Source organism: Heliconius melpomene, chromosome 10 (genome assembly GCF_056956725.1).
Source record: "Heliconius melpomene rosina isolate 202511_hmr_F chromosome 10, ASM5695672v1, whole genome shotgun sequence".
In the NCBI taxonomy this organism is placed as follows: domain Eukaryota; kingdom Metazoa; phylum Arthropoda; class Insecta; order Lepidoptera; family Nymphalidae; genus Heliconius; species Heliconius melpomene.
This window is the reverse complement of record NC_140398.1, coordinates 4,181,982-4,207,055: the sequence shown is the minus strand read 5'-3', so window position 1 is coordinate 4,207,055 and position 25,074 is coordinate 4,181,982. Positions and strand designations below refer to the sequence as shown.

Here is a 25,074-nt window from a genome sequence, read left to right as displayed (position 1 = left end):
TAAGATTTTCATATGAAGATGAGGATTTTTAAGTTGTTAATTTAAATATAGGAAAGTTAAACAGTTTGAGAATATTTATGAAATATCTATTAATTTTCATTTTCGGAATTTTTAACTTTATTTGAATTTTAAGATCTTCTAAAGGTTTTGATTACACGGCGTACCTCATACAAAATGCAGCAAAATCGATGCGTAAATCCTACGAGGATCTTTTGACTTCCTCGATTTTTTAGAAGATGAATATTCATTACTAATTTCAGCTTACCCTCACGCGAGATAGATAGACAGACAATAAAGTGATCCTATAAGAGTTCCATTTTTACCTTTTGTGGTACAGAACCCTAAAAAGTAAAAAAAATAATAAATAATTGAGATGTATTTCAAAGCAAACATAAAAAAGACGTCTATTTCTTGTTGCACGAACATGCTAACGGAACAGCTATCATTATATTGATTTACTTTTACTTTTTTGTTCAGTTCCTTCAGTAACCGTGCCAGTCGGTATTTGGCGTTTTTTACAGAAAGTCAGTACAAAAGTGTGTTACAGTACATCGAAGTTTAGTAAACTATCGATTTTATTTTAAAGTACGTAATTACAATTATCGATGCAGTTTTAATCGGACTTCAAAAGGTAATCTTTTTTATTTACATAATTTCTAATTATTTTCATTAGAACTAAAAATATTATTTTAATTAAAATATTTTTTTCAATGATTCAATTAAAAAACAAATCATCGCTGTACGCCTGATGTTAAATTGAATTAATCGATCACCGAATAAATAAATATCTACGGTCTAAATAAACAAAATGTCACATTAAAATATTATTATATCTGAAAAATGTAAAAAACAAAAGATAAAAAAACACGTCAATCCATGTTTCTAATGTAGGCTGTATTGGTTTCTTTCTTGTATTACGCTCTAGAATATTTACGAAATAATGGGGCTTACTTTAAATTTGTTAAAATTGAATGACGTAAAAGATAATTTTGTTCATAGTTAAATGGACTATATGATAGAAAATATTTTTCAATTTGCGCGAAAGCAACTAGTTCACTAGATTAGCGCGTTCAACCAAACCAACTGATATTAAGCATAGATTTATATCCTTATTTATCTTTCTCCTATCTAAACAAAACTAATACAAAAACAAAAACTTCTCCGAGCGAGAATCGAACACACAACCACTTACTTACCGTCAGATATTTTCCAAATGCACCATAATAGTGTAATCTAAGTATTTAATGCAATATTATAATGAACATATTACGCGATATTGCCTCCGACGCGCTCGGAATCTAGAATATTATAATCTATTGCTAATTGATATGGAACTGCAATTATACAGATATAATTGAGACATTATGTTATATATATCATATATGTGGTTGCCGTTTGACATTATCGTGATTTTAGTTGGAATATAGGTAATTGTGATTTATGTAAGGTGGGTTCAAATTCTACAGGTCCAATCTTGAGGTTCGTCTTTTTGACACCATACAGTCCATCAGGCGTAGCAAATATTATTCTGTCTATTTTAAAAAAATTAAAAAAGATCTATGTTCCAATTTTTTTTTACCGGTTCAACGTATGAGTCTAAAAATGGTTTTAATTGTTGATTCATTCCAGTAACAAGACAAAGCTTTGCGTTGACTTATGCGACTAAACACGCAATGTCTCTAAAATCGGGGTGATAGTGGAGAACAGTGAGGGGGAGTGTCTTAACAGTTACCTCTACCTATCCTGATATATACAGAGAAAAGCGTAAAAAATAACCTCTAATCAAAAGGAACACCCCCCAATTTAACGTTTTACCTTTAATAATACAAAAAAGAGCATGTATTTTCAAAGTAAATAGCTCCGTATTGAATCTAGACACGTTTTCAGACAATTCTATAACGTGAATGTAGGTCGTTTATACTCGTACGTCAGTCTCGGTCGGTCGAACTTGGCTTTATTTAATCACATGTCACCTGTACTCTGTACTCGCCTTTCTCAGATGAGGGTAGACGAGAATTACTCGCGACTGACATTGTAATTGTGTGAAAGAAGATAAAAAGTGGATATTTTTTTGCTAGTAAATAGGGTAGTTAAATAGTTTTTTTGTATATCATCTTTATTTTTCTAGTTATGATATTTCAGTAATGTATTTTTCATTTTATTTAATTACCGTATATGGAATTCTTCTAGACACATTGTTTTTTTATCTTCACGCATAGAAGGGGGTGAGGGGGGGCTGAAAGAACGCAGAACCGTTGTGTACATTACGGTCAACGAGTAATGGCCACCCTGATGCTAGGTTTCTGAACTTAGGCGCATTGTTTACTCGAGAGAATATCAAGTCTGCCCATCTACAGCTAGCTTCAGGGCGGACTTCCTTTCCTCGATTTGGAATTGAACCCCCAACCATCATTTACAATCTCATCTGTCCCTTTGCGCCACAGAGACCTCATTACCTTTTACATAAAATCATAGATTAGTAAAGACTACTTGTCTCTTTCAGTTTTCCTTAAATAAGCCTTTTTTACAGAATCCTATATTTTTCGAAGGTTCGGTAAAAGGGTGGGCTGTCAGAACTGATTTGCGTCGGAAATATAGGGTTATCTTTTTCTGACATTTCTGTTTGTTCCGACAAAAACGGGGCTTTTTGTGGCAAATATCCTTTAAACGTGAAATTTGGTAATTTTCATTTATTTTTTTGGTGTGTTTTGATGTATTATGAGAAGTAGATCAAGTGATTATACTGACAAAGCACTCTTATATCAATTTCTTATCCATTTACACACATTGTATGTTTAGTGAAAACTTACTCTACTTCAATAAAATCGTGGAAACATTACTTCCCAATCGTCTAATCAGTGCGTTTGTCCACGCAGAATAAATATTTTCTTTCAGCTACACGCTTTATCCTGCATATAGCAAGGTAGGCACAGGGAAGCTAGTGTTAAGACACTTCGTTCTCCGCTTTCTGGTAAATATTTAAAACATTGCGTATTGAGTAACGACGGAAGACAACGTCGCAACAATTAAAATATAATCACTACCGCATAAATTGATGCCGTCATGGTGCACGGGCCAAATCGTACGACTGTCACCGCGACGGTTGTGCGTTTGATTTCTACTCATGGAATTGAAATATTTAATATTTACTTTCTTCGCTCTTGTAACGAGTGTATAAATATCTTAACTCCTAGTCGTTCACAATCATTTGATTGCTACGCCGCAATAGAAAAAAAACTTTATAAAATGTCAAAACTTAGTCAACCTCTACTTACCATTTAGTTAACCTTAGTTTTTAAAATAAAAGACGGTTGTTTGATAAAATATCAGCTAACGAGGCGTTGATTCATCTAGACTGAACGTTGCAAAAATTCCGATGAAATACGGCACAGTGGCTCCGTACTTGTGCCTTCGATGGCAAATGAATTTTTAAAGCGATAAAATTCAAGTTCACTCACAGTTTTATCCAAACAAAGAAAGGATTAAAATTTATTCCAAAATTCTGAAAAATTCTCTATTTTTTTTCTTTACTCATCTTGCTTTAAGTGGTGTTATCAACGATTTGTTTACCATCTCATTATGCTTTTAAACGTAGGATTGTTGTGATATATGAGTAACGTATGTATTAAAAATGATTTTTTAATTAGTTTTGAAATTTTTGTTTTGTGGTAACAGTTTGAATATAAACACGACAATTATAGTTTTTATTCTCACTCGGCGAATGAAGTATTTTTTATTTTCCTCGTTATTTTATGGTGACAAGACAAAGCGCGGCGTTGAGTTTCGATACTTAACACGGAATATTTCAAAAGGAACGAACTGTAGAATTATACCTAATTAAATATATGTCTATTTTATTAAAAATAAAATGTTTTCGTTGTTATAAAGTTAATAGCACATTTGAAAATTGTTTGACTTTTGATAAATGATGGATCGCAAAAGATGCACGATGGTCACCAGTTTGATTCCCGTCGGGAGAATATTTAAGAATGTTTCCTTTAAAAAAACTACGACCTTACTTCCTGGCAATATCTAGCACATAAAATTCGAGATATGGCGAATTGATTGGCGAAACTAAAATACTTCATTTCCCGAGTGGGAATTGAAACTATAATCGTCTCTTTTAGAGACATATATTTTAAAGGCTTCTACACTGCGCCGCCGAAACAAAACCTACTAAACTAAAGTTTCAAAACTAACCAAAAATCTTTTTTAATTCCGTTACTAATATAATATAATAATAATCCAACGTTTCAAAAGCATAATGAGGTGGTAAAAAAAGCTTATAACACCATTTACAGCATGCTTGCAATGATAAAAGAATTTGAGATTTTTTCGGAATTTTAGAGAAAATTTTAATCCTTCCTTTGTTCGGATAAAACTGTGGGTGAACTCGAATTTTATCGCTTTAAAAATTCATTTGGCATTGAAGGTACAAGTACGGAGCCACTGTGCCGTATTTCATCGGTCTTTTTTGCAACGGTCAGCTGCCACTAGCTGAATCAATGCCTCGTTAGCTGATACTTATCTAATAACCCATATGTAGTTAGCATTTTGCAGAAGCAGAGGGAACCTGGGAACCTTTGTTTGGAGTACTAAATTACTTTACCTTTTAGGTATCCTAGGTACTATAGAAATCTCCACCAGCCCCGAGTTCAAAAATTCCAGTTGAAATTAGTGATGTGAAACGTTGAAAGGAATTTTTAAGCCACAAAGAGTACACGCATCTTTGAAGTTATGTGACATTCTAAAATTTAAAACATGCTCTTAGCTGTATTTAGCTCGGGGACCACTTTTAAAATGGAGAATTTTTGTGTAATGCAGCGATTTTTTTTGTAATTTAATATGTAAACACGGAATCGTTGAAATTAAGGACGACCTCTTATTTAAAAAAAAATATTTTTTTTTTGTTATATTTAATTTCTATTGTTGATTAAAAATTATTACAAAATATTACTTTAATAATAATAAACTATTTCATAATATTTTATTAAGTCTAATAGAAATTTAGAAACTAAATTTACATCTTTATAATTGATTAAAATTAAAACAAGATATTGTAGTAGATGAATTAATTAAGCAAGTCTACGGTATAGTTTATATTAAATTACTAACGACCTACTCTCGGTTTCGCCCGCTTATACTACGCAATTATTTATTTTCTCATCCGAATTACTTTCGTGATCTACTAATATTAGGACAATATCAATAAAACATTTATTTAATATTGAAGAATGCAATTCAGGAGTGCGTGGGTTCGATTCGCAACTGAGAGAATTAATTATTTTAATTTTCTCGCTGTGGAAGATAAATCGAGGCGTTGAGTCCCTTCACTCAATAAGCTATGTTCTGAAAATTACGCGGAAAGTGGAGAACAAATGGTCTTATCACAAAGTTCCTTCTGCCCAATATGAAAAAAAAGCTGCACGAAAAAAAATCTATTATATTCTTAAATATTTTTTTGTCTTTAAAAAATATTGAAATTCGGTTTTTTCGGTGTTTAAATTGAAATCTTTAAAACTACGCAACGGTTCATATTCACTAATTAATAGACTATCAGTGATTCGATAGACAAAGTTATTACTAAGCTAACTAGGCTAAGTGTGAAAAAAAATAAAAAAATGTTATAAACAATAAGAAAAACATAAAAATTATATTATTCAAGTTGAAGCAGACAGAAAGATGAGCAGAATACAAGTATACCGATTGCCGAATTATAAACATAAAAAATAGGTCGTATACTAATACTTCTCAGGAAGTGACATTATTTATCTGCAATATTAAATGTCATTATAAATAATTTTATTATTATTATATAATATATATAAGATATATATTCTAAATTACGAAATTTAGTTTAATTAGTTCTTGTTCTTGCTCAGGTTCGATAAGATAAGAGCATCTTGATGAAAGGCCTAAATTGAAGGATTACTAAGGACGTCCCTAGGTCATATCTATGTAAATATTTTGTGAAAGTGTAAAGATATTCTGCTTTTAGTATAAAACAAAGGTAAGATATATTGAATAGGGTTATTTATTGGTAATTTAAGTATTTTCCCATATTATCTATCCCGCTGTTAGCAAATCTGTGAAGTTCGATTCTCCAATGGAAGTAACTAAAATATTTGTAGGTATAATACTTGAAACATTGTAAGTGCCAGGCAACTCTAACCTCAACTAGAATTAAAACATCAATACGATTACTTGTAAAAATAACATAATATTTCTTGGTACTCTAAACCTAAGGCTAAATAATGCTTAAACAAGTTTCTTCTTTTATATGTTATTCTTGTAATATTTACTTATCAGAGGAACCTAGGTTTCTGCTTTCAGGACACTCCTTTCTCTACTTTGCCACAAATGTTTGAGATATTAAATGTTGAGTGGCGAAACACAACGTTGCGTTTTGTCTTGATACTAAACGAAGAAATAAAAATAACTTTTCCGTCAAGTGGGAATCGAACCCACAGCCATTGTGCTTACAGTCAGAGGCTATCCCTGCGCCATGATGGTCACATAATACAATTTTCTATAAATAATCTCGTTACCCTGATAGGAGATGGGTCAAGCCTAAATCAATTTATCGATTAACATTCTATTATTCACTTTCCATATGCCCCGAGCGTTGCTAGAGGCGGTGTCTGTCTCGATATTGTGCAAGTAGAAATCTGTAGAATTGTATTGTAGTTGCAATCTCGGTAACATGGTATGTTTCGTTCATTTGCTAGAGGATTTATAGGAATATAACTTTTTCTTAGGTTAATGCTGTATTCCGCATACATCAGGATAGGAATTGAGAAGTTAGTGATAAAACACTCCCTTCTCGAGCGTAATTTTTGAGACATTTATGTTGTGTGATGAATCTCAATGACGCACTTTGTCTTGCTACCAGAACGAAGAAAAGCAAATAATAATAATTATAACTTCTCATACTACCAGCAGTATATCTTACAGGAATTATCTTCCAGGAGGAGAGAAATAAAAATAAATTAAACTATAATCACTTGCCTGAGTGAGAATCGAACCCACAACTATTTTGACAATGTCCCACTCTGCCACTAAGATCACTATTAATTTATTATTGAAAAAGACTCCTTTAAGGCGATCAATTTATATATCAGTAACAAAGATATTACCCCGATTTGGTTACGTGAAGTGTGACGTGCCCTTCCGCCACTTACTCGTATCACGCTAGCGAAAGTGTATAATGGAGTGACGTATCAATCAATACATGGTTTTAATATTGAATCGGAATTCAGCAGAAAATGGGGAACAGAGTGACTTAACACTAGGTTCCCTCTGCCTACCCTGCTGAGTGCGGGATACAGCGTGAAGCTGATTTTGAACAACCGATTTTATTATGCACTTCAGGTAAAAAATGGCAACGAGTGCTGAAGCTGAAGTGGAAAAAATGAAAATGCTTGAGGAAAGAATAAAAGCGCCGTCGATATGGGGGCGTGTGCCTTGCGGTGTACGTTTCGAGGATTTGCAAGATAGGCGCTACGACGACGCTGTAAGGTTTTTAAAGAAACATTATTTAAATGAAGAAGTGAGTATTTCTTTTCAATGCAATTAAATAATTGGTTATTTTGTTATTTTTAATTATTTCCTTTCTAATAAGTAAAATGTTGCTATAAATTGAGGTCTTCGCAAATGCGACGTATTTTTATTTTCCTTGCTCTGGTAACAAGACGAATCGCGATGTTGACGTTCTCCCTCGTTGACGACTCAATAAGCAATGTCTGTAGATTTAAGCTTAAAGTGGGTAACCAATGCTGCCTACTTCCCTATATTGGAGATGTATCGCCAGGCTATAGCCTGGCAGTCAATAACAGCCTAAAAAAGATCAACAGACCACTTAATGTAACATATTTACTATTTTAATTAGAAATAGTTAAAATAGTATCCTGCGAATGACATTCGAACATATATGATTTAAATTCACATTATTTAATTACATTAGTTTGTCGACCTTTTTAACTTTAATTCAAATTCAAAATATTCTTTATTCAAATAAACTTATAATAAGCACTTTTGAATCGTCGAATGAACATATGAACAAAAAGCTACCACCGGTTCGGAAGGCAGTTCTGCTGAGAAGAGCCGGCAAGAAACTCAACAGTTGCTCTTTTCAAAATCAATGGTATATTTTACTATTACATTAGCTGGCAGCTATCCTGCATTACATTCAATAGACATTAATTCCATACATGTTTGTCCTCTAAGTATTCTTGAACAGTGTAATAAGCTTTACTTGTTAGAATTTTTTTTACTGATATTTTAAATTTTGGAAGTGGCAAATCTAGAATACACTGTGGAATTTTATTATATACACGTATGCTCAGACCCATAAAAGATTTATTAACTTTTTGGAGGCGAAAACTTGGAGTAACAATCTTATCTTTATTTCTCGTTTCTATCGTATGATTGTCACTATGTTTACTATGACAATGTATATTTTGTCGGACAAAGAGAATATTATAGTATATAAATTGGGAAGCAACTGTAAGAATACCTGCATCTTTGAAAACATCTCGCAGAGAATCTCGCGCTCTTAGTTTATAAATATATCTCACGGCTCTTTTACCATACCATTTAGACCATCGAACCCTATAAACCTTTTTATCTTAGTCCAGTATAAAAAAAAGTACTAATTGAATTAACTTGCCCACAAGCTATCCACTCTATCAAAAGCTTTCGAATAAAACATTTAATTTATAAAAAATGTAATCTATAAACGCTTCGTCGGATCCCAATATTTAATTAAGACGAAATAAAAAAGATGGACTGTTCGCAACAAAATTTCAATTAATTTAATTACGTGATGAAAAAAACAATCGTGTTGAAGGTTTAATGGAGTTCGGTTTTCAATAGGTTCGTAGAGTTTCGCTTTTTTATCTAGTGTAGAGAATTACAGTTACATACAATTTTTATTTTATTTCTCAGAGTTAACCTATAGGTTAAGATAGATAGATAGATAGATAGATAGATAAATAGTTTTGGGTTTTAAGTTCTTCTTCCCCATCCATTCCCCAATGGAATCCTCCATTCCCCATTAACACTAGCATTCCCCATTTTTCGCCGAATTCTAGAGGCATTGTGTGTTGAGTGGTGGAACGCAACACCGCACTTTGCCTCGCTACTGGAGCGAGTAAATAAAAAAAAACAATATTGCACCAATAAATGTCACGTTTACGTAAGCTGGTGTCACGACTGTCCCCATGGGTTTCAGTTTTTTACTGGTAGCCTTGTTGGGAATTACAGCGACACGGACAGAGTACAACTGGTTACAGGTTTCACTATTCAATAAACAGGTATATATTAATGAAATGATGTATATTAAAAAAAGAAAAAAAAAGATGTATATTAGAATCCACTTAAATAATTGCGTTTCAACCATTTTCGAGGCTCTCGGGAAATCTTCAAAATTTTTTTTCATAATCAACCCTTAATTCCATTATGAATGAGCGCGGCCTTTAATTTGAAATCTCTTCTGGTTGTCTAATTTAGGCATATCGCTCTATAAAAAATGCGTTCCGATTAAGGTCTATTGTTAACCTCCTTTTGTTAGGGGATAAAGGGTTCCCTTTATATGTAGGTACTCGTGGGCTTAGCTCACTCAGATGACATTACGACACGTTGATTAGCATATTAAATACTGACGGTTTTTGATAAAATTGGGATTTTAAATAAAATATGGAAAATCTGACGTATCTCTCTGGCTTTAAAATAATTAGAAAGAATTTTGTTTATATTGTCTCAAACTGGTGATGGCGCAGTGGGGCAACGTCAGACTGGAAATATGATCGTTGTGGCCTCGATTCATTACTGCATTCGGGGGGATAATTAATAATAATAATAGATAAATATATATTCTCGAAGGGGCCTCTAAGGTGTCCCCAAGCAACTCTTCCAATAGATCAGGTTTCTTACCTGGGATACTCCGCTATCTATAGGGTACAGTGTGAAGCTAAAGAAAAACATATTATACTAAAATTAAAATTGTATGAGTGGCAGTGTCTCAAATTTGTCTTTTTATGTACTTAGCAGCCACGTGCGCACCCTAAAAAATGTATACAATATTATACCCTAAATAAAATGAAATAAATAATAATTCAAACGATTGTGCCCCTGGCGCCACGTCCATTTTAAATCATCATCATCATCATCATCATCAACATTAACAGCCATCTTTTGTCCACTGTTGGACATAGGCCTTCCCAATTCTCGCCACCACACTCGATCCTCAGCATTTCGGACCCATCCGCTTCCCGCCAACCTCTTTATGTCGTCGGCCTATCTAGCAGGGGGTCGTCCCATTTTAAATAATCTAAGTTATTTAAAAATGGACAATATCGTTTTAAAAAAACTATAAAAAACCGTAAAGTTTCTAACGCGGTTACCAAAGTGCTAGAAACGTTTTAAGTCTCTAGTTCTCACCTAATTACTTTCACCTATAATTTGTTAACAAACTCTCAAAGTGGTTCGTGTTAGTTTGGCCTAGATTTTAGTTGCGGCTAGGCTTTTAGGTGATCGATTCTTTTGGAGAAAATTTTTGGTGCAATATCAATAGAGAAATTTGGTAGGGGATTGATTTACGCAAGGTTAGAGCGTTTGAGAGTTTACTCGTGTATTCACTATGTAAGTTTAGTGTTGATTGTGAGATTTTATTTTTATGAACGTATATTTTGTTATTATTATGTTATTATTGCAGAGTCTTATCTTTATCAGAATACTACGGAGAAATAATTATAATTCAGTCATCTGATTAATTTACAAGTAGAAATATGAATCTTTAACTATTGCATTAACATATCAACACTGTCTTACTCTACTTTATTTGTAAATAAATTTTAGAGGCTGTCGTACCCTGCAGCACAAGGGACTGTAAATGTGACGGTTGTGGGTTCCATTCCGACTCGGAGGAAGGAATTTTTTAATATTTATATTTCATTTGCTTTGGTAACGAGGCAAAGCGAGGCGGTGAGTTCTGCCGTTCAACACTCAATGCCTCGAGAATTCAGCGGAAAGTGGGGAACGGAAGAGTCTTAATGGGAACGGAGTGTCTTAACCCTAGGTTCCCAACCAGTCACGAGCGGGATACGGCGTAAAGCTAAAAAAAATGTTGCATTATAAATTCATATTAAAACTCCACAAACAAGTAAAACTTAAAGCTATTCTCTTTTGTGTATAATATACTAGACTAAAACTTATAGAAGACTTGCTGAAAGCCTAGAAAATATTACACAAAGTGCTTAAGTACTGAGGCCACGAGATCATTTCAGTGTTCATTATTCGTAAATACCCTCATTTAGTTGAAAGAGTAGTGTTAAAGAGGAAAGTTGTAATCCCAAGAAACATATTGCAAAGTTTAATAGGTCGCCTTTTGCCGCCTTGTTGCGGTAAATACCTTCTATGATATCATTTTAGTGGTTATTATTTGAGAAATATGCGTTATTTTGTACTACTTACAAAATATAATGTTGTTTTTTTTATATTTGTACTTTTATTTTCTATTTTCTTTTTGTGCAAAATTCATCTATATATTAAAAAAAACCTTTGGTTCAACGCAACGTATTAATCTCAGGAACTCAGGTTCGTAGAATTTAATTAATATTTTTATGTTAGATAGTCGATTTATCGAGGTGAGACTATTGGACTTTTTTACATTAATATTAGTACTGTGTTATCTGTATAATATTCGTTTATTTAAAAAATATAAAAAAGACGTGAGTTTTATATTTTTTTTATTTTTTGTTCAAAATATGTAATTTTATATACACTCAAGATCCACCATTCATATCATCGAAGTACTACTCAGTATTATAATAGTTATTCGTGTGTACATATAAATCCGATCCAAGATTCTAGGAAAAAATAACCTAATATTTATGTTATCGATCGCATAGATAGCGCAGGGTCAAGTGACAGTCGGATATAAGACAAGAATTCTATATATTTTTTTAGTTTTACCCTGTAACACACACGTAGTAGGTTTGGTAGAAAACCTAGAAAAAAGAAAAAAGGGAAGCTAGTGTTCGCGTTCCCACTTTCCCCCAAAATGGGGGACGGCATGTATGGATGACGGAACTCAATGCCGCGCTTCGCCTCATACCCAGTGCGAAGAAATAAAAATAACCGTAGATCGTCGTAAAACGCGTAGCCCGAGGAAAGCTAGTATTAATTTCGTTTTCCTTTGAGTGGGAATTGAATCCACAACCGGCGCGTTTACCGACAGATTCTGTGCCACTCGAGGCATAATTATATTTGGATTCTAGCAAGTGGTACCTAAGCAACAATTTTAATAATTATAAAACCATTTTTGTACGTAACCCTAAAACTCCGTTTTCACGTAACACTCTACGATACAATAGCTCTCAGACAGTTCTTAGTATCATTGGTAAATATTTAGTTCGGTAGATTGCAAATTTATATAGGCTCTGCAAAGGAAACCTGAAGGTATACGAAATTCGTTGAATTGGTCTTTCTCATTCGTATCAGATAATGATATGGGTGTTATTTTATTTTGGTTTTAATACAAAGCTTTGTGTTGATGATGGCTTTGTGCCACACTAATGGTGTTTTTGGGTCTTTATGGATCTGACCGTAAAGGTTGTGTGTGAGTTCTAATTTAACTTGGGGGAAAAATTATTTAATAGTTTCCCAATCTTATTAGGCTTTCTATTAGATTGAAAGACTTTTAAGTGATGGAAAATTGAGAAGGGCTCTTAACAAAAATGTATTTGGTAGCGTTAATGTATAAGTTCTTAATTTTTTCACACTGTTTGTCCTGCGTTTTATTATGGTGGACAAAGGCCAGAAATGGATATAGTATCAAAACATACCGTTTCTCACTCTCCACTAAAATTTGGTAACAATGCCTATGTGAGTGGCTAAACTCAATGACGCTCTTTGTCTTGGAATGAGGAAATAAAATTATTATTTTCCCGAGTGAGAATCGAAACAACAAACGTCCTGTTTATACTCACCACTCTACCACTGAGCCACGGTGGCCTTGTAAATGTCTAAATAATTAATATATATTTTCTTAGATAACATTCAGATCAGTCAAAATATCGGACAGCAAGGAAGGCACAGATGAGTTCGTTTACAACGCGAGGATTTGGATGAAAGATAAGATGTCTATCGCCGCGGTGAAGGAAGGCAACGACAAACTTGTCGGCGTCCTTATTATGAGAATACAGGAAAAAAGTATGTATGTACATATATTATATTAACGTGATATTCTTCAGATGTGTTACTTTTTTTTAAATATAATAGTGTTTCATCTAAATTTAGTAGTGTCCAGTAGCTCAGTGGAAGAAACTTCCACTAGCTTTCATATTTATAATATTAGTAAAACTTACTGAGGCCATTGTTGTACCGTGGTGTTTCGGACTGCAAACGTGATGGTTATGGGTTTTATTCCTAGTCGCAGGAAAAGATTACCTTTATTGCTCGAAAAAAAAAATGGTTAATTATATTTTAAAAGAGAATAGTGCATAAAAGATTATGTTCATCTTAAGTTATGATGCCGATGCCGATGATGATTACTTAAAAAATAAAAAATAAATCAGCTTCACGCTGTATCCCGCACACAGCAGGGTAGGCAGAGCGCTTTGCCCACCCGCCGACACCAGAGCGAAGAAATGAAAATATTTAATAAATATTTCCTTTCCTCGAATGGGAATCGAACCCATAACCAGTCGATTTTGCAGCACACTTTGTGTCCCTCCGCCGCTACTGGCCTCGATTAACAAACAATAAACTCTCAACAATTATCGTGTTTCGAGTGTTATAGCATTTCATACATATTGTAAAAGGACTCAATCTGAACGAGAATATATTTTTCTCCCATATTCAGTTCTCGACCCGATGTTATATGTATGTCTGTCGATTTTTCGGTTAGCCTTAATGGAATTTGTATTACTTCTTTATACAAGGCCATTGCAAGAGCTGTATTTTTTTTTATTATTGCTTATTGTTTTAATTATTATTTTTTTAAAATTATTTAATAATCAACTTAAAATATCACTTTGCTTTCCTTTTTTCTTTCCTAAGTGTGAATTAACACTTTTAAAATGTAAAAAATATTGAGTAAATAGCCATTTTGACAAATTATAACTCTAAGCAATTATCTTTGGATAACGGAAATTTGTATAAATCTCCCTATAAAGATGTTAACGCAGCACTTTATCAGTATAAGAATTTCAACGTAGCTTCATAAGAAGGTATGGCTTAGTGGTCAGAGCGCTTGGACGTCTTCCTAGAGGCGCCTCTTCAAATCCTGCTACTTAAAATCTCTATACGTTTCGTAAATAAGGATTTTACTTCGTATCCTCTTTTTCCTCCACGTTAAGTAAATTATGTAAACGTCTTTCCTTCTACGTGAGTATTTCCTTCCAAAAAAATATACCTACAAATAAGTATGTTAAACCGCAACTATTCAGAATCTATTTGCGTATCAATTGTATAGGTTTCGATACGCGATGCTCGACGTAACGTAGCATTAAGGGCGGGCTCCTTGACTGCTTTGGGCCTAAATTTTTACAGCTTTCGTAAAGGAATTTTCGATTCAGCCTCAGGATTTAGCATTTGGTTTAATATATGAGTTAGAACTTGAAAAGCTTAGAATTTGAACATCATTGTGGTTAAGTATGAATACATCGAATCATCAGCGTTGAGTTCCGCTACTCAACATGCAATGCCATTAAGAATTCAATAGAAATTTGGGTACAGAATGGGAGCAGGGTGCCATAACTGCTTGATATTATGTTTAACATCTTTGCTTAGATTAAAAAACAGGTACCCGTTTTGATATACTATCTGATAGAAAAATTTCACTTACTCGAGTGGGGATCGAACCCCACGACTGGCTTCGAAGAAGAAATGAAAACACTGAATATTTCTCGAGTGGGAGTCAGGTTGTTCCTCTGCGCCACGACTGGCCAAAAATTATATAATTATTTTATACCGCTATATTTCTATAACTTGCGCACACCAATTTGAACATAAATTGGATTCGAAGTATCCCATCGGGGTAGATCTGTATTACGGGAAGTTGTTAGGAGTAGGCAGAGAGAAAGGTAGCTCTGTAAGTCATGATATTGTTACTGTTACGCTCGTAAAGGGGATGACGAAATATAGGTACTCGTATAAGTATATCTAGAAAGACCCTTTTTTCAGCTTCACGCTGTATTCCACTTGTAGAAGGCCAAATTAGGAGATATTGCGTATTAGGTGGCGTAACTCAACACCGCGTTTCGTCCTATTGCTGGAGCGAGGGAATGAGGATAATGCATTCCTTCGAGTGCATCAGAGCAACAGAGTTACGTATATGTTAGCATACGAAGAGAATGTAAAAACTCTCTATATTTTGTCACTTAGCTAAGAGACATTCTAAAGTAAGCTGAGTGTGATCAGATTTAAACCAAAATTCCACAACAGAATATACTCGTATGTATATATGTATCTACATATATTGGAAGTAAATATTATTTGATATTTCAATAGAAATGTATATTTCAGATGCCTTTTCGAGAACATTCAGCCGTGTCAAGTTAACGTACAACCCTCAATACACAACTGTGATGACGTTTTACAAGGATATCGAAAATCCAGTTGATTTATATGAAAAGCTTGGCATAAGGAAATTCTTTAAAATATACGTTTTAGCGTTAAAACCACGATATCGGCATAGAGGTAAGTGTATGCTTTTCTGCATCTAAGCATTCCTGAGATATAGGTACAGGGTGGACAGAGAGAACCTGGGAACTTAACGTTAAAATACACCGTTCTCATTAAGCCACTTCCGTTCCCCACTTTCAATAGAATCCTGGAGGTATTGCGTGTTCAGGAAACACAAATTTTAAATATTTCAATCCCTCTGCCTACTCTGCCATGTAAATAATACGACGTAAAGCTAAAAGAACAATTTAGGAGTGGATTTAAAATCCATTTATTTATTTTATCAGGTATAGCTAAAGAGTTACTCAAAGCGGCCATATCGTTAAGCGCAAACGCCAATGTGCCAGCAGTAACTGGTATCTTCACAACCAGTCGAGGCCAACAGATAGCTGAGGAGTTGGGCTTTGAGAAGTATCACGAACTGTATTACATAAAGTACATTATTGATGATGAGGTAAGATTTAAATAGAGTCAGATTAAATTTGTATTATAATATATTGTGGGCGTCGTGGCACAGTGGTACAGTTTACGTGATGGTTTTGGGCTCGTTTCTCACTTGGACGAATTTAATATTTTTTTTTTATCTTCGTCCTGGTGACAAGACAAAAGCGCTTTGGAAAAAAATCGTTGAATTCGTTGGAAAGTGGGAACCGAAAGTACCTTAATGGGGACGGAGTATCTTAATAGCAGGTTCCCAAATTATCTCTGCCTACCCCGCTAAAAAAACATTCTCAAGAGTGGGAATTGAACCCACAACCATCGCGCTTACAATCTGATGCTATCTATTATACTACTATTGATTTCTTTTTTTTTTTCTAATAAACAGATAGTGTTCTTTGACACTGGCATGGGCAACTACGGCGCGGCTCTGATGGCGCTTCGCATAGAGAGTGTGGAGGAGCCCCAGGAGCTGGACACGCATACGTCGCGATTCACTTTGCCGTCTTCAGAGGAAGTGAATGCGTCTGAAAATTGATATGTTTTATCTATTTTTATTGTTTAATTGTTTTTTGTTTTATATGTATTGATTGTTTCATTGTTTTTTTTTGTAATATAATTAATATTTTGTAAAACTTACATCGTTAAAAATACAAAAAAAATTACACCCTTTTTTTTAGTTAAAGCTTCATGTATCATCTAGTAGCTGTAGGCAGAAGGAAAGACGAACGAAGTCTTACAACACTCATCATTTCTAACTTTCCGCATAATTTACAATTTTATGGGTAATGCGTGGTCACTATAGCGAGGAAATAAAAATATATATTTTTTAATCTTCATTAGACATTTTGCTTTTGAAATGGGCGGAAGGTGCAGAATGTAGTGTCTAAACTCTAAATACACCGCTTACTCTTGTGCTAGCTCTTCCTTAACATAATAGCAGTAAAGTACTTCTGGCCACAGCATCTCAAACTTGCCAACAAAACTTGTCAGTTATCATCTTATCAATACAACTGATAGAGACGACTTTGTTACAACTTTATAACGAGATCCTTAGTGATGGCACAAAAAATAACTTATTTAATTTAACTTCTTCACAAATATCGCGATAGTATCTCGATCTCATTAAAATTGGCAAGTTGAAACAAACGGCCAGCGCCGATATTGGTGGTTTGATGGCCACTTTTATCCGCAAACTTTGCTCATTATGTCTTACCTGTTTAATTTAATAGCCTGTTATGTTTTTCATGTGTTTTGATTAGGACCGGGATGGTGCAGTGGTGAATATGCTTTTCAGCTTTCATACTGTATTTCGTTTATACCAGGGTATGCAGAGGGAACCTTGTGTTAATTCACATCTTTGGTCTAATTTCGGTTTTTTGGTTTAATCCGATACTGCTTATAAAGAAGACAAAAATATTAATGTGTAATAAATTTGAATAAAAAGCTATACATCAAACGATTCATTAAAAACCAGTTCAGTTTTTCTATCCTCATCTGGTAACCCTTTAATAAAATAAAAAAATAATTAATAATATAATTACATAAGTACTAAAGGCATCACATACAATATGACGATATTAAGCGGAAAGTTAACAAGAGTGTCTTAACACTAGCTTTTTTCGGTGTAAGTAAGTAATAAAAACGTTTTTATATTTAAAATGTACATATTTTCCAATTTCTTCTTAATATTTGGAGAATCGTATCGACAATTCAATTTATTTCTCAAGTAAATACTAGTCATAATTTGATGCAACCTTAATCAATGTTCTCTTTAATGAAATCGAAAGGGAAGGAAGTATACAATATGTATGAGTGTGAGGAGGACGAACGGCAAGCTTAATCAAAAACAATCCATTCCAATAATATTAATTATCTAGAAGACGAGGTTTGCTCTCTAACGTTGATGTAAGAAATTGATAATTGATATGATTAGATTTTCCTTTCAATATTATTTTTTCTTGGCATTTTGACTGTAAGCGTGACAGTTGTGGGTTCAATTCCCTCTCGGGGGAACGAGCTATTTACATTTGTTCGTTTTGCCATTATGGCATGAAGTTAATTTCTTTTTCAAATTTATTGATGCAATGAAATTATTTAATCGTTAACTTTTTATAGATATATTTTGTGTAGGTATCATACACTACATAAAATATCTAAATAGTTAATCTAAGAAATATATTGGAAAGTCAATGAAGCTGAAATAAATCTAGATAGTTCTTTTTGACTGTTTTCTTCGGTCTAGACTAGTTTTTCTAAAGCTCTTCCTGTTAAATAAAACAATTTGAAACTGCTTTTGCATGCAATTGCAATTTCTTTATTTTATGGATGTAAGTTTACGTTTATTGAAAACTGATGTAGACTACCGATATAGATTCCGGTCAAGTGTGAGTCGGACTGCCCCTCCCCCGGCTTCCTACCAATTTCAGGATTATGGGTCAGCGGAGAGTATCAACCTTTGAAATAATGTTAATTGACTAGCAGAGTTTAACGCTGCTCTTTAAGCAAATAAATTCATTTATCCCCACAATCCTCAAATTCCACACAGAAGTCGAACACTTTCCGATCACACCACACCAAAGAACATTAATTATAGATGATAATTACAATTAAGTTTAATCTTATCCATTAATTAGTAGCTTAACGTTGCAAATGAATATCTCATTTATGTAAATTAATTGAGTTTCGTTTCGGCTGAAAATGTCGGCCACTAAGGCGAAGATTTGCTAAAGATCAAAATTATGGGAATGAAATTATGATGCTTCCTATTTATAGACTATATTGTGTTATGATTGACTTACTTTGAGGGTGTACTCTCGTTTTGAGGCTGTCATGGTATAGTAGCAACGTCTGGCTCGGTCGTTAGTTCGGTTCCCACTCGAAGAATGAACTGTTTTCATTTTCTAGATCAAGTAAAAAGACAAAACGAGCCCTTGAGCTCTGAAAATCCACACAAAGTAGAGAAGAGCGTGTTACATGCGGGATACAGCGTGAAGCTGTTATATTAGATTTTACTATTTTATCTCTAAATAATAAATTTTCTATGAAAGATTTGTATTTATATAGGCGAAATATAGGCTGTATAAAATAAGCCAATTCTCGTATTTGCACTACTCGATGACAGCGGGGTATTTGGCAATGGCTTTATAACGTTTTGGACATACCCTCCGGTACAAGAGAACCAATAGCGATGATCACAAAGCAGTTTAATGGAGAATAAAGGCTAATTCAATTTAGGAGTTATCAAAAACAAAGCATTTCAATGCTTTTCAGAGTTTATTAGGTATATTCAAAAGAACAATCAAATTTCTTTAATAAGTGTTAAAAAAGAATAAACAAAAATTCAACATATCAAAACAAAAACAAAAAATATTCTTAGAAACACGCGGCGTTGAATTCCGCGACTCTACGTTTAGGTTTGATCATGCAATGGGGATCAAAAAAAGTCAAATTTGAATAGAAAATTTTAAACTAAATTTTGTGAACTAAAACATTTTTTTTGATTGCTTTTACTAAAACACAAACACAATTTTAGAACTTTTCTTACCTAGAGTAAGAAAGGTTACCTTTGTCTTTTTCCATAAAAAAATACCCATTTTCATGAAAACTTTAGAGTAAAACATTTAACTTTAAATGTGCGATATGTATATATGTATATGTTACTATAGAATCTATAATTAACTCCTTGCCCTAGTTACTAAAACCGCTCAGGCGTGCACTGATAATATTAATGTGTCTGTATTTAATACTAGAAATGCTATTTATTTCAAATTTGGCTCAAACGATAAGAAAATGTACTTATTAGAGAAAAATATCTTTATTCTATTATGTATAGCAACATACATCTCTTTACGCTACAATTTGAAGTACAAATCTTACTAAGCAGTATTTATTTTTATATGTTTTCTCGGTATGGTAAGACAAAGGACAGGGTTGGGTTCCGCAAGCGTGATCTAAAACAAGAAAACTGGAGAATGAGTACTGTGTATACAGTATGAGCCGATTTGGATCAATTGTTATTTAATAGAATTTAGGAAAGAATTTAGAAAAGACAAAGTTTACATTGTTATTTATACTTTAGTGTATTTTATATGTGATTCAAACAAACACCGATAGTAATTTGGACGTGTCAATCCCGACTGTAAACGTCTTATTGGATGAAATAAACAGCTATATTGCTTTGGAAATGTATGGTTTGTAATGTATGGAATAATATATGTATGTATTTGTATGTGCTTTATGGGATTTTATAGTGAAAGTTAGTTACTGGCAACTGGCTTTGGAAGTATTTAGTATTTGAGAAATATTGTGACGTTTAAATTTTGTAAGTTAGTGATAAATGTATAAAAATATATATATGTATTTGTATGCTTTATAGGATTTTACAGGGAAAGTTAAAAAACTGGCAACTAATTACTTTTGGAAGTATTTGTATAGTATTTGAGAAATATTGTGACGTTTAAATTTTGTAAGTTAGTGATAAATGTATAAAAAATATATATATTTACATTATTTTATATTTTTATATATTTTTCAGCTTCACAGAGTATTCCGCATGTAGCAAGCCTGGTAGGGGGAGACCAATGCTAAGACATTTCCCTCCCCAATTTCCGCTAACCTCTGAAAGAGAAATATGTGTGTATGTGTAGTAGATTAAAAAAAATCTATTTAATACATTTTTTGTAGTCATAAGCGAATACTACGTAAATCAAGAAAATATAATACAAAGCGAAGACAGACTTTCAAAAGCAAACTTGATGTAACTTAGGATTAGCATGAAATGTCATGCTAAGAGCTACTTTACTAACTAAATCTCTGCTTGCTAAGTGTTCAGCAAATGCACCTTCTAACGTTATAGTGAAGAGAGTTGTTTATGTTACCATAGTTTCATGCTCTATCCTGCACATAGCAGGGTAGGTAGAGGGAACCTGGGAACTTAGTGTTAAGATACTTAGTTTCCATTAAGCCACTTCCTAACTTTCCCCCGAAATCTACCAGTTGTGCCTCTGCTCTACGACTGGCATAATGATAATAGTGAAAAATACATTAAATTAATAAAATAAATATATCAGACACTATCGTAAATATTTGACAAATTACACTTTGCATAAAGTGACATACACGTTGCTATGGCAACGAGTACTGTACGCGACAATTGGTTCTCTAATAAATACAATTGTCTATGTCTATCCTACTAAAATGCTTAGAAATAAAATAATATTTAATATATAGATCTAAATAATACACACTGTGCGTGATTCTATCGGCCGTGGAAAACAGAGACACGAGCGGCTTTGAATATATACTGTTAGCAAAACTGTACGTGACTACGCCCATAATAGTTCGATCAGATTGCCTATATCCATATGGTTTTATATATTCTTTATTATATATATATATAGATTTTGTGTGATTTTTATTAGTTGTCTTAAAATATTAGTAATAAACTATTCGAGGCCAGTCGTGGTGTAAGGGCAAAATTGTATCAAAATAGCCAAAACAGACAACGGGTTCGAGTTTCATTCGAAGAAATTAAATATTACATTATTTGAACTAACAACCATCGTTTCATTCAAACAACGTAATAATACCTCCAAAATTACTATAATCATCTAAAAAAGCTGAATCGTAACATAATTCGTAAATAAACGCAATTCTAGAGCAATTTTCATCAATGATTGTGCCTAAACCTCCTTTATGGATCCAATTTTCTAGGCAAACAAAAACCGTGTAATGCCTAAGTCTGGCAAGAATATCTTTTGTATTGCGTAAAAAGATTTTAAATTCTTATTCTTAAAGCTCTGTGACAACGTAGTGGGTGGATGTACAATTTGATCAAGAAAATTTGAGTGATATGACATTATTTTTTTTTCTTTTACATTTTAGTTTATTTTATGCGCGACTACTTTTTGGTTGTTGTTAGTGTTTTTGGTTGTTGTTAAAAAAAATATTTAAAATATTTTTGTTTAGTATAATTTTTAGTAATTTTAAAATGTATATATGGTTAGAAATAATGACCATAGAGGTTATATAAGGACGACTCTAATTACTCGCGGGCACTTTTATGGGCTGTCAACGGCGAAGGAAAGAAAAGGATCGCTAACGTCACTCTGCCCGATGAATTCGTTAGAATCGAACGTTATTATTAGACTGCTAGATAATTCCCTTTAGTTGTTTAATAATTATTTGAAGCCTTCTTTTAATTCATTATCTTTCCCACTTTATTTAATATTTCCAGTAATTTCTTACAATATCATCATCACCTATATTTCTACGTCAGAGAAATCAGAGATAATAAATTAAGGAGAAAAAATATGTAGTTTACTTTTTAATTAGAAGTGTTCTATATTTATTTATTGTATAACCATACATATACTAATTTCAGACAGTACTAGTTCGAAAAGAAAATTTATTTCTGTGTAGGTAGAGATATCTACTCTCCATTATGCTAAAGATGAAGGGGAAAATGAAAATTTATATAGTAAATTTTTCATACGCGGCACTGTTTTAATACAATATTTATTCAGCGCTGACGTAATCCTTGCCACGATAAATTATTGATACCTTATAAGAAACTGTTTCCATTGTTAATATGTGTGATGTGATATAAGATTTTTTTACCTTCACGCTATATCCCCCACATAGTACACTAGGCAGGGGGAACCTGGGAGCCAAGTGATAAGACACTCTATTCCCATAAATAGACTTTCATTCTCAACTTTACATCGAATTCTAGAGGCATCAACGTTGCACTTTGCTTCTTTACCAGAGCAAGGAAATGAAAATAATTCTTTTCATCGAGTCGGAATCGAACCTCTTACCCTCTTGCGCTTTGATACTAATTACTATCAGTAAATATAACAAGCTAACTACTACGCTGAGAAAACTTAGTGTCTAGACACTCCACTCTCCATAAGTCACTAATTGATAACAGATTATCCTTGCCTCAACAAACAATGGATAAAGCGTCAGATTTTATCGAAGTCCACGGGTAGGTTCGCGTAAAAGTTATTTATTAGGCGACGGGAACACAGTTATTACATCGTAAATTATATTTATATAACGCGTTACACCATTTAACACTGTCGCCCGCCATGTTAGCGCTTTTTTGGGAATCTTTCGAAAATTTCCAAATTTTTTGTTCGTATATTTAATTAACTATTCGACTTAACTTTTCATTTGTAAGAGATTGTTTTTTTTATCAGGCTCTATTCTGCATTTATCATCAGATTGGCAAAGAGGATCTAGTGTTAAGTCACTTTGTTTTCCGATTTCTGCCGGAACTAAAGGGACGTGGCGTAACAAGCGTATGAATGTAAACACAGGTCGTGATGCACACTCAATGAAATAACATATTTAATTAATTACCTCTTTTGGTCTGATATCGAGGCAAAAGCGCGATGTTGAGTTGTGCCACTAAACACACAATGCCTCCATAATTCGGTAGAAAGTGAAGAGTGGAGTGTCTTGACACTACGCCCTTCGCCTACCTTGTTACAAGCGGAATACAGTTATTATAAAATGAAAAAAAAAATGTTTTATAGTTAGTAAAGTGATATATCAGTAGTGTCATCTACTGTATTTAAGTAATTTAAAAAATTAAACAAATTTTTACAAACTTAAAATTATTTTAAGACAGTCTAAAACGTTTTCATTCCTCTGCCACGGCCACTAAGGGAACTGGGGCGTGAACAGCTTCAGCCGCATATCGCTAAATAGCCCTCACAATTTCTTGCTACGCTGACCCTCTTTAATATATCACCTTTAAAAATATATATCACATTAAAATTTTCGCTTTTTCTTCGAAAATTTGTGTAGATGTTTAGACTGTTTAAAAATATATAATTAGTTTTTTTTTGAGTTCATGCGAATAGCAGGGTAGGCAAGAAAAACTAGTGTTAAGATACTCCGTTCTTCTTTTTTGCAAAATTTTGCAGACATAGCGTACTGAGTGGCAGAACGACGAAAAGAATAACTCATTTCCGCATATGGGAATCGAATCCATAACCGTAATGTTTAAACTTCATACTGTATCCCGCACATAGCAAGGTAGGCAGAGGGCCTAAGGTTCCCAGTTCCCACTAAGACACTTCGTTCCCATTAAGACAAATATCTACCCAAACCATATCTAAAATTAATTTACTTTTTTATACAATCTAAAAGTGATTTTCATTATTTTAACAAGGTGTTTACTGGTGGTTATTAATACTGAATGTTCAAGCTACATTGCTGCCGGTCATGCGATCTCGTGACTTCCACCATTCTGTTTGTTCCAAACTAACAATCGGTAATTGGCTTTTAGCTAATTTGATATTTAGGTTTTTAATTAATACTCATTTGTTTGTCTTTTATAGTTAATTCATTATTTATGTACATGACGTGCAACTGTAATGACGCGCGGCGTTCAGTTGCGCCCGCCCGTCTCAAAAAATCGGTGGAAAGTGGAGAACAGTGTCTTAACGATAGGTTCCCTCTGCCTATCCCGTTATACGCGGGATACAGAGAGAAGATGAAAAAAAAATTGTTACTTTAGTAATATTTTTATTATACATAAAAATACATTTACCACGTTATATTTCACACCAATAGCAATAGCTACAACAGTGAAAGGTGCATTCGTCTCTTGCTTTTATTGCAAATGTCTTCAGCCAGTTCCTTTTGTTGTTCTGTCTTTCATTCTCATTTTATACTTTTTGAATTCAACTTCGCTTTGTTCTTGTAAGCGTTTTGAGAATCAACTGTGTGGGTAACCAAATATTATTTTTTTCCGTCTAATTTTTCGATATTTTGAATGTTAAATGGCGGAACTTAACGCTGTGCTTTGTCTCATTATACGAGCAAGGAAATAAAAATAATTAATTCTATCATTAAACTTGTGAGTTTACAAGTTGGTACATTGTATTTTCTTCTTTTTTTTTTCAATTCAAATTAAATTCATTTGTCATTCAA

General features: G+C 33.4%; 1 protein-coding gene across 1 annotated transcript; it reads left to right on the top strand.

The window, feature by feature from the left end:
• Positions 1-496: 496 nt before the first annotated feature.
• On the top strand, positions 497-17,551 carry LOC146535217 (uncharacterized). Its single transcript, XM_085191984.1, has 6 exons — positions 497-631; positions 7,372-7,549; positions 13,053-13,212; positions 15,529-15,702; positions 15,975-16,141; positions 16,514-17,551. The coding sequence occupies exons 2-6, from the start codon at positions 7,379-7,381 to the stop codon at positions 16,661-16,663; spliced, it is 822 nt and encodes a 273-aa protein (XP_085048110.1). The 5' UTR covers positions 497-631; positions 7,372-7,378; the 3' UTR covers positions 16,664-17,551.
• The last annotated feature ends 7,523 nt before the right edge of the window (positions 17,552-25,074 follow it).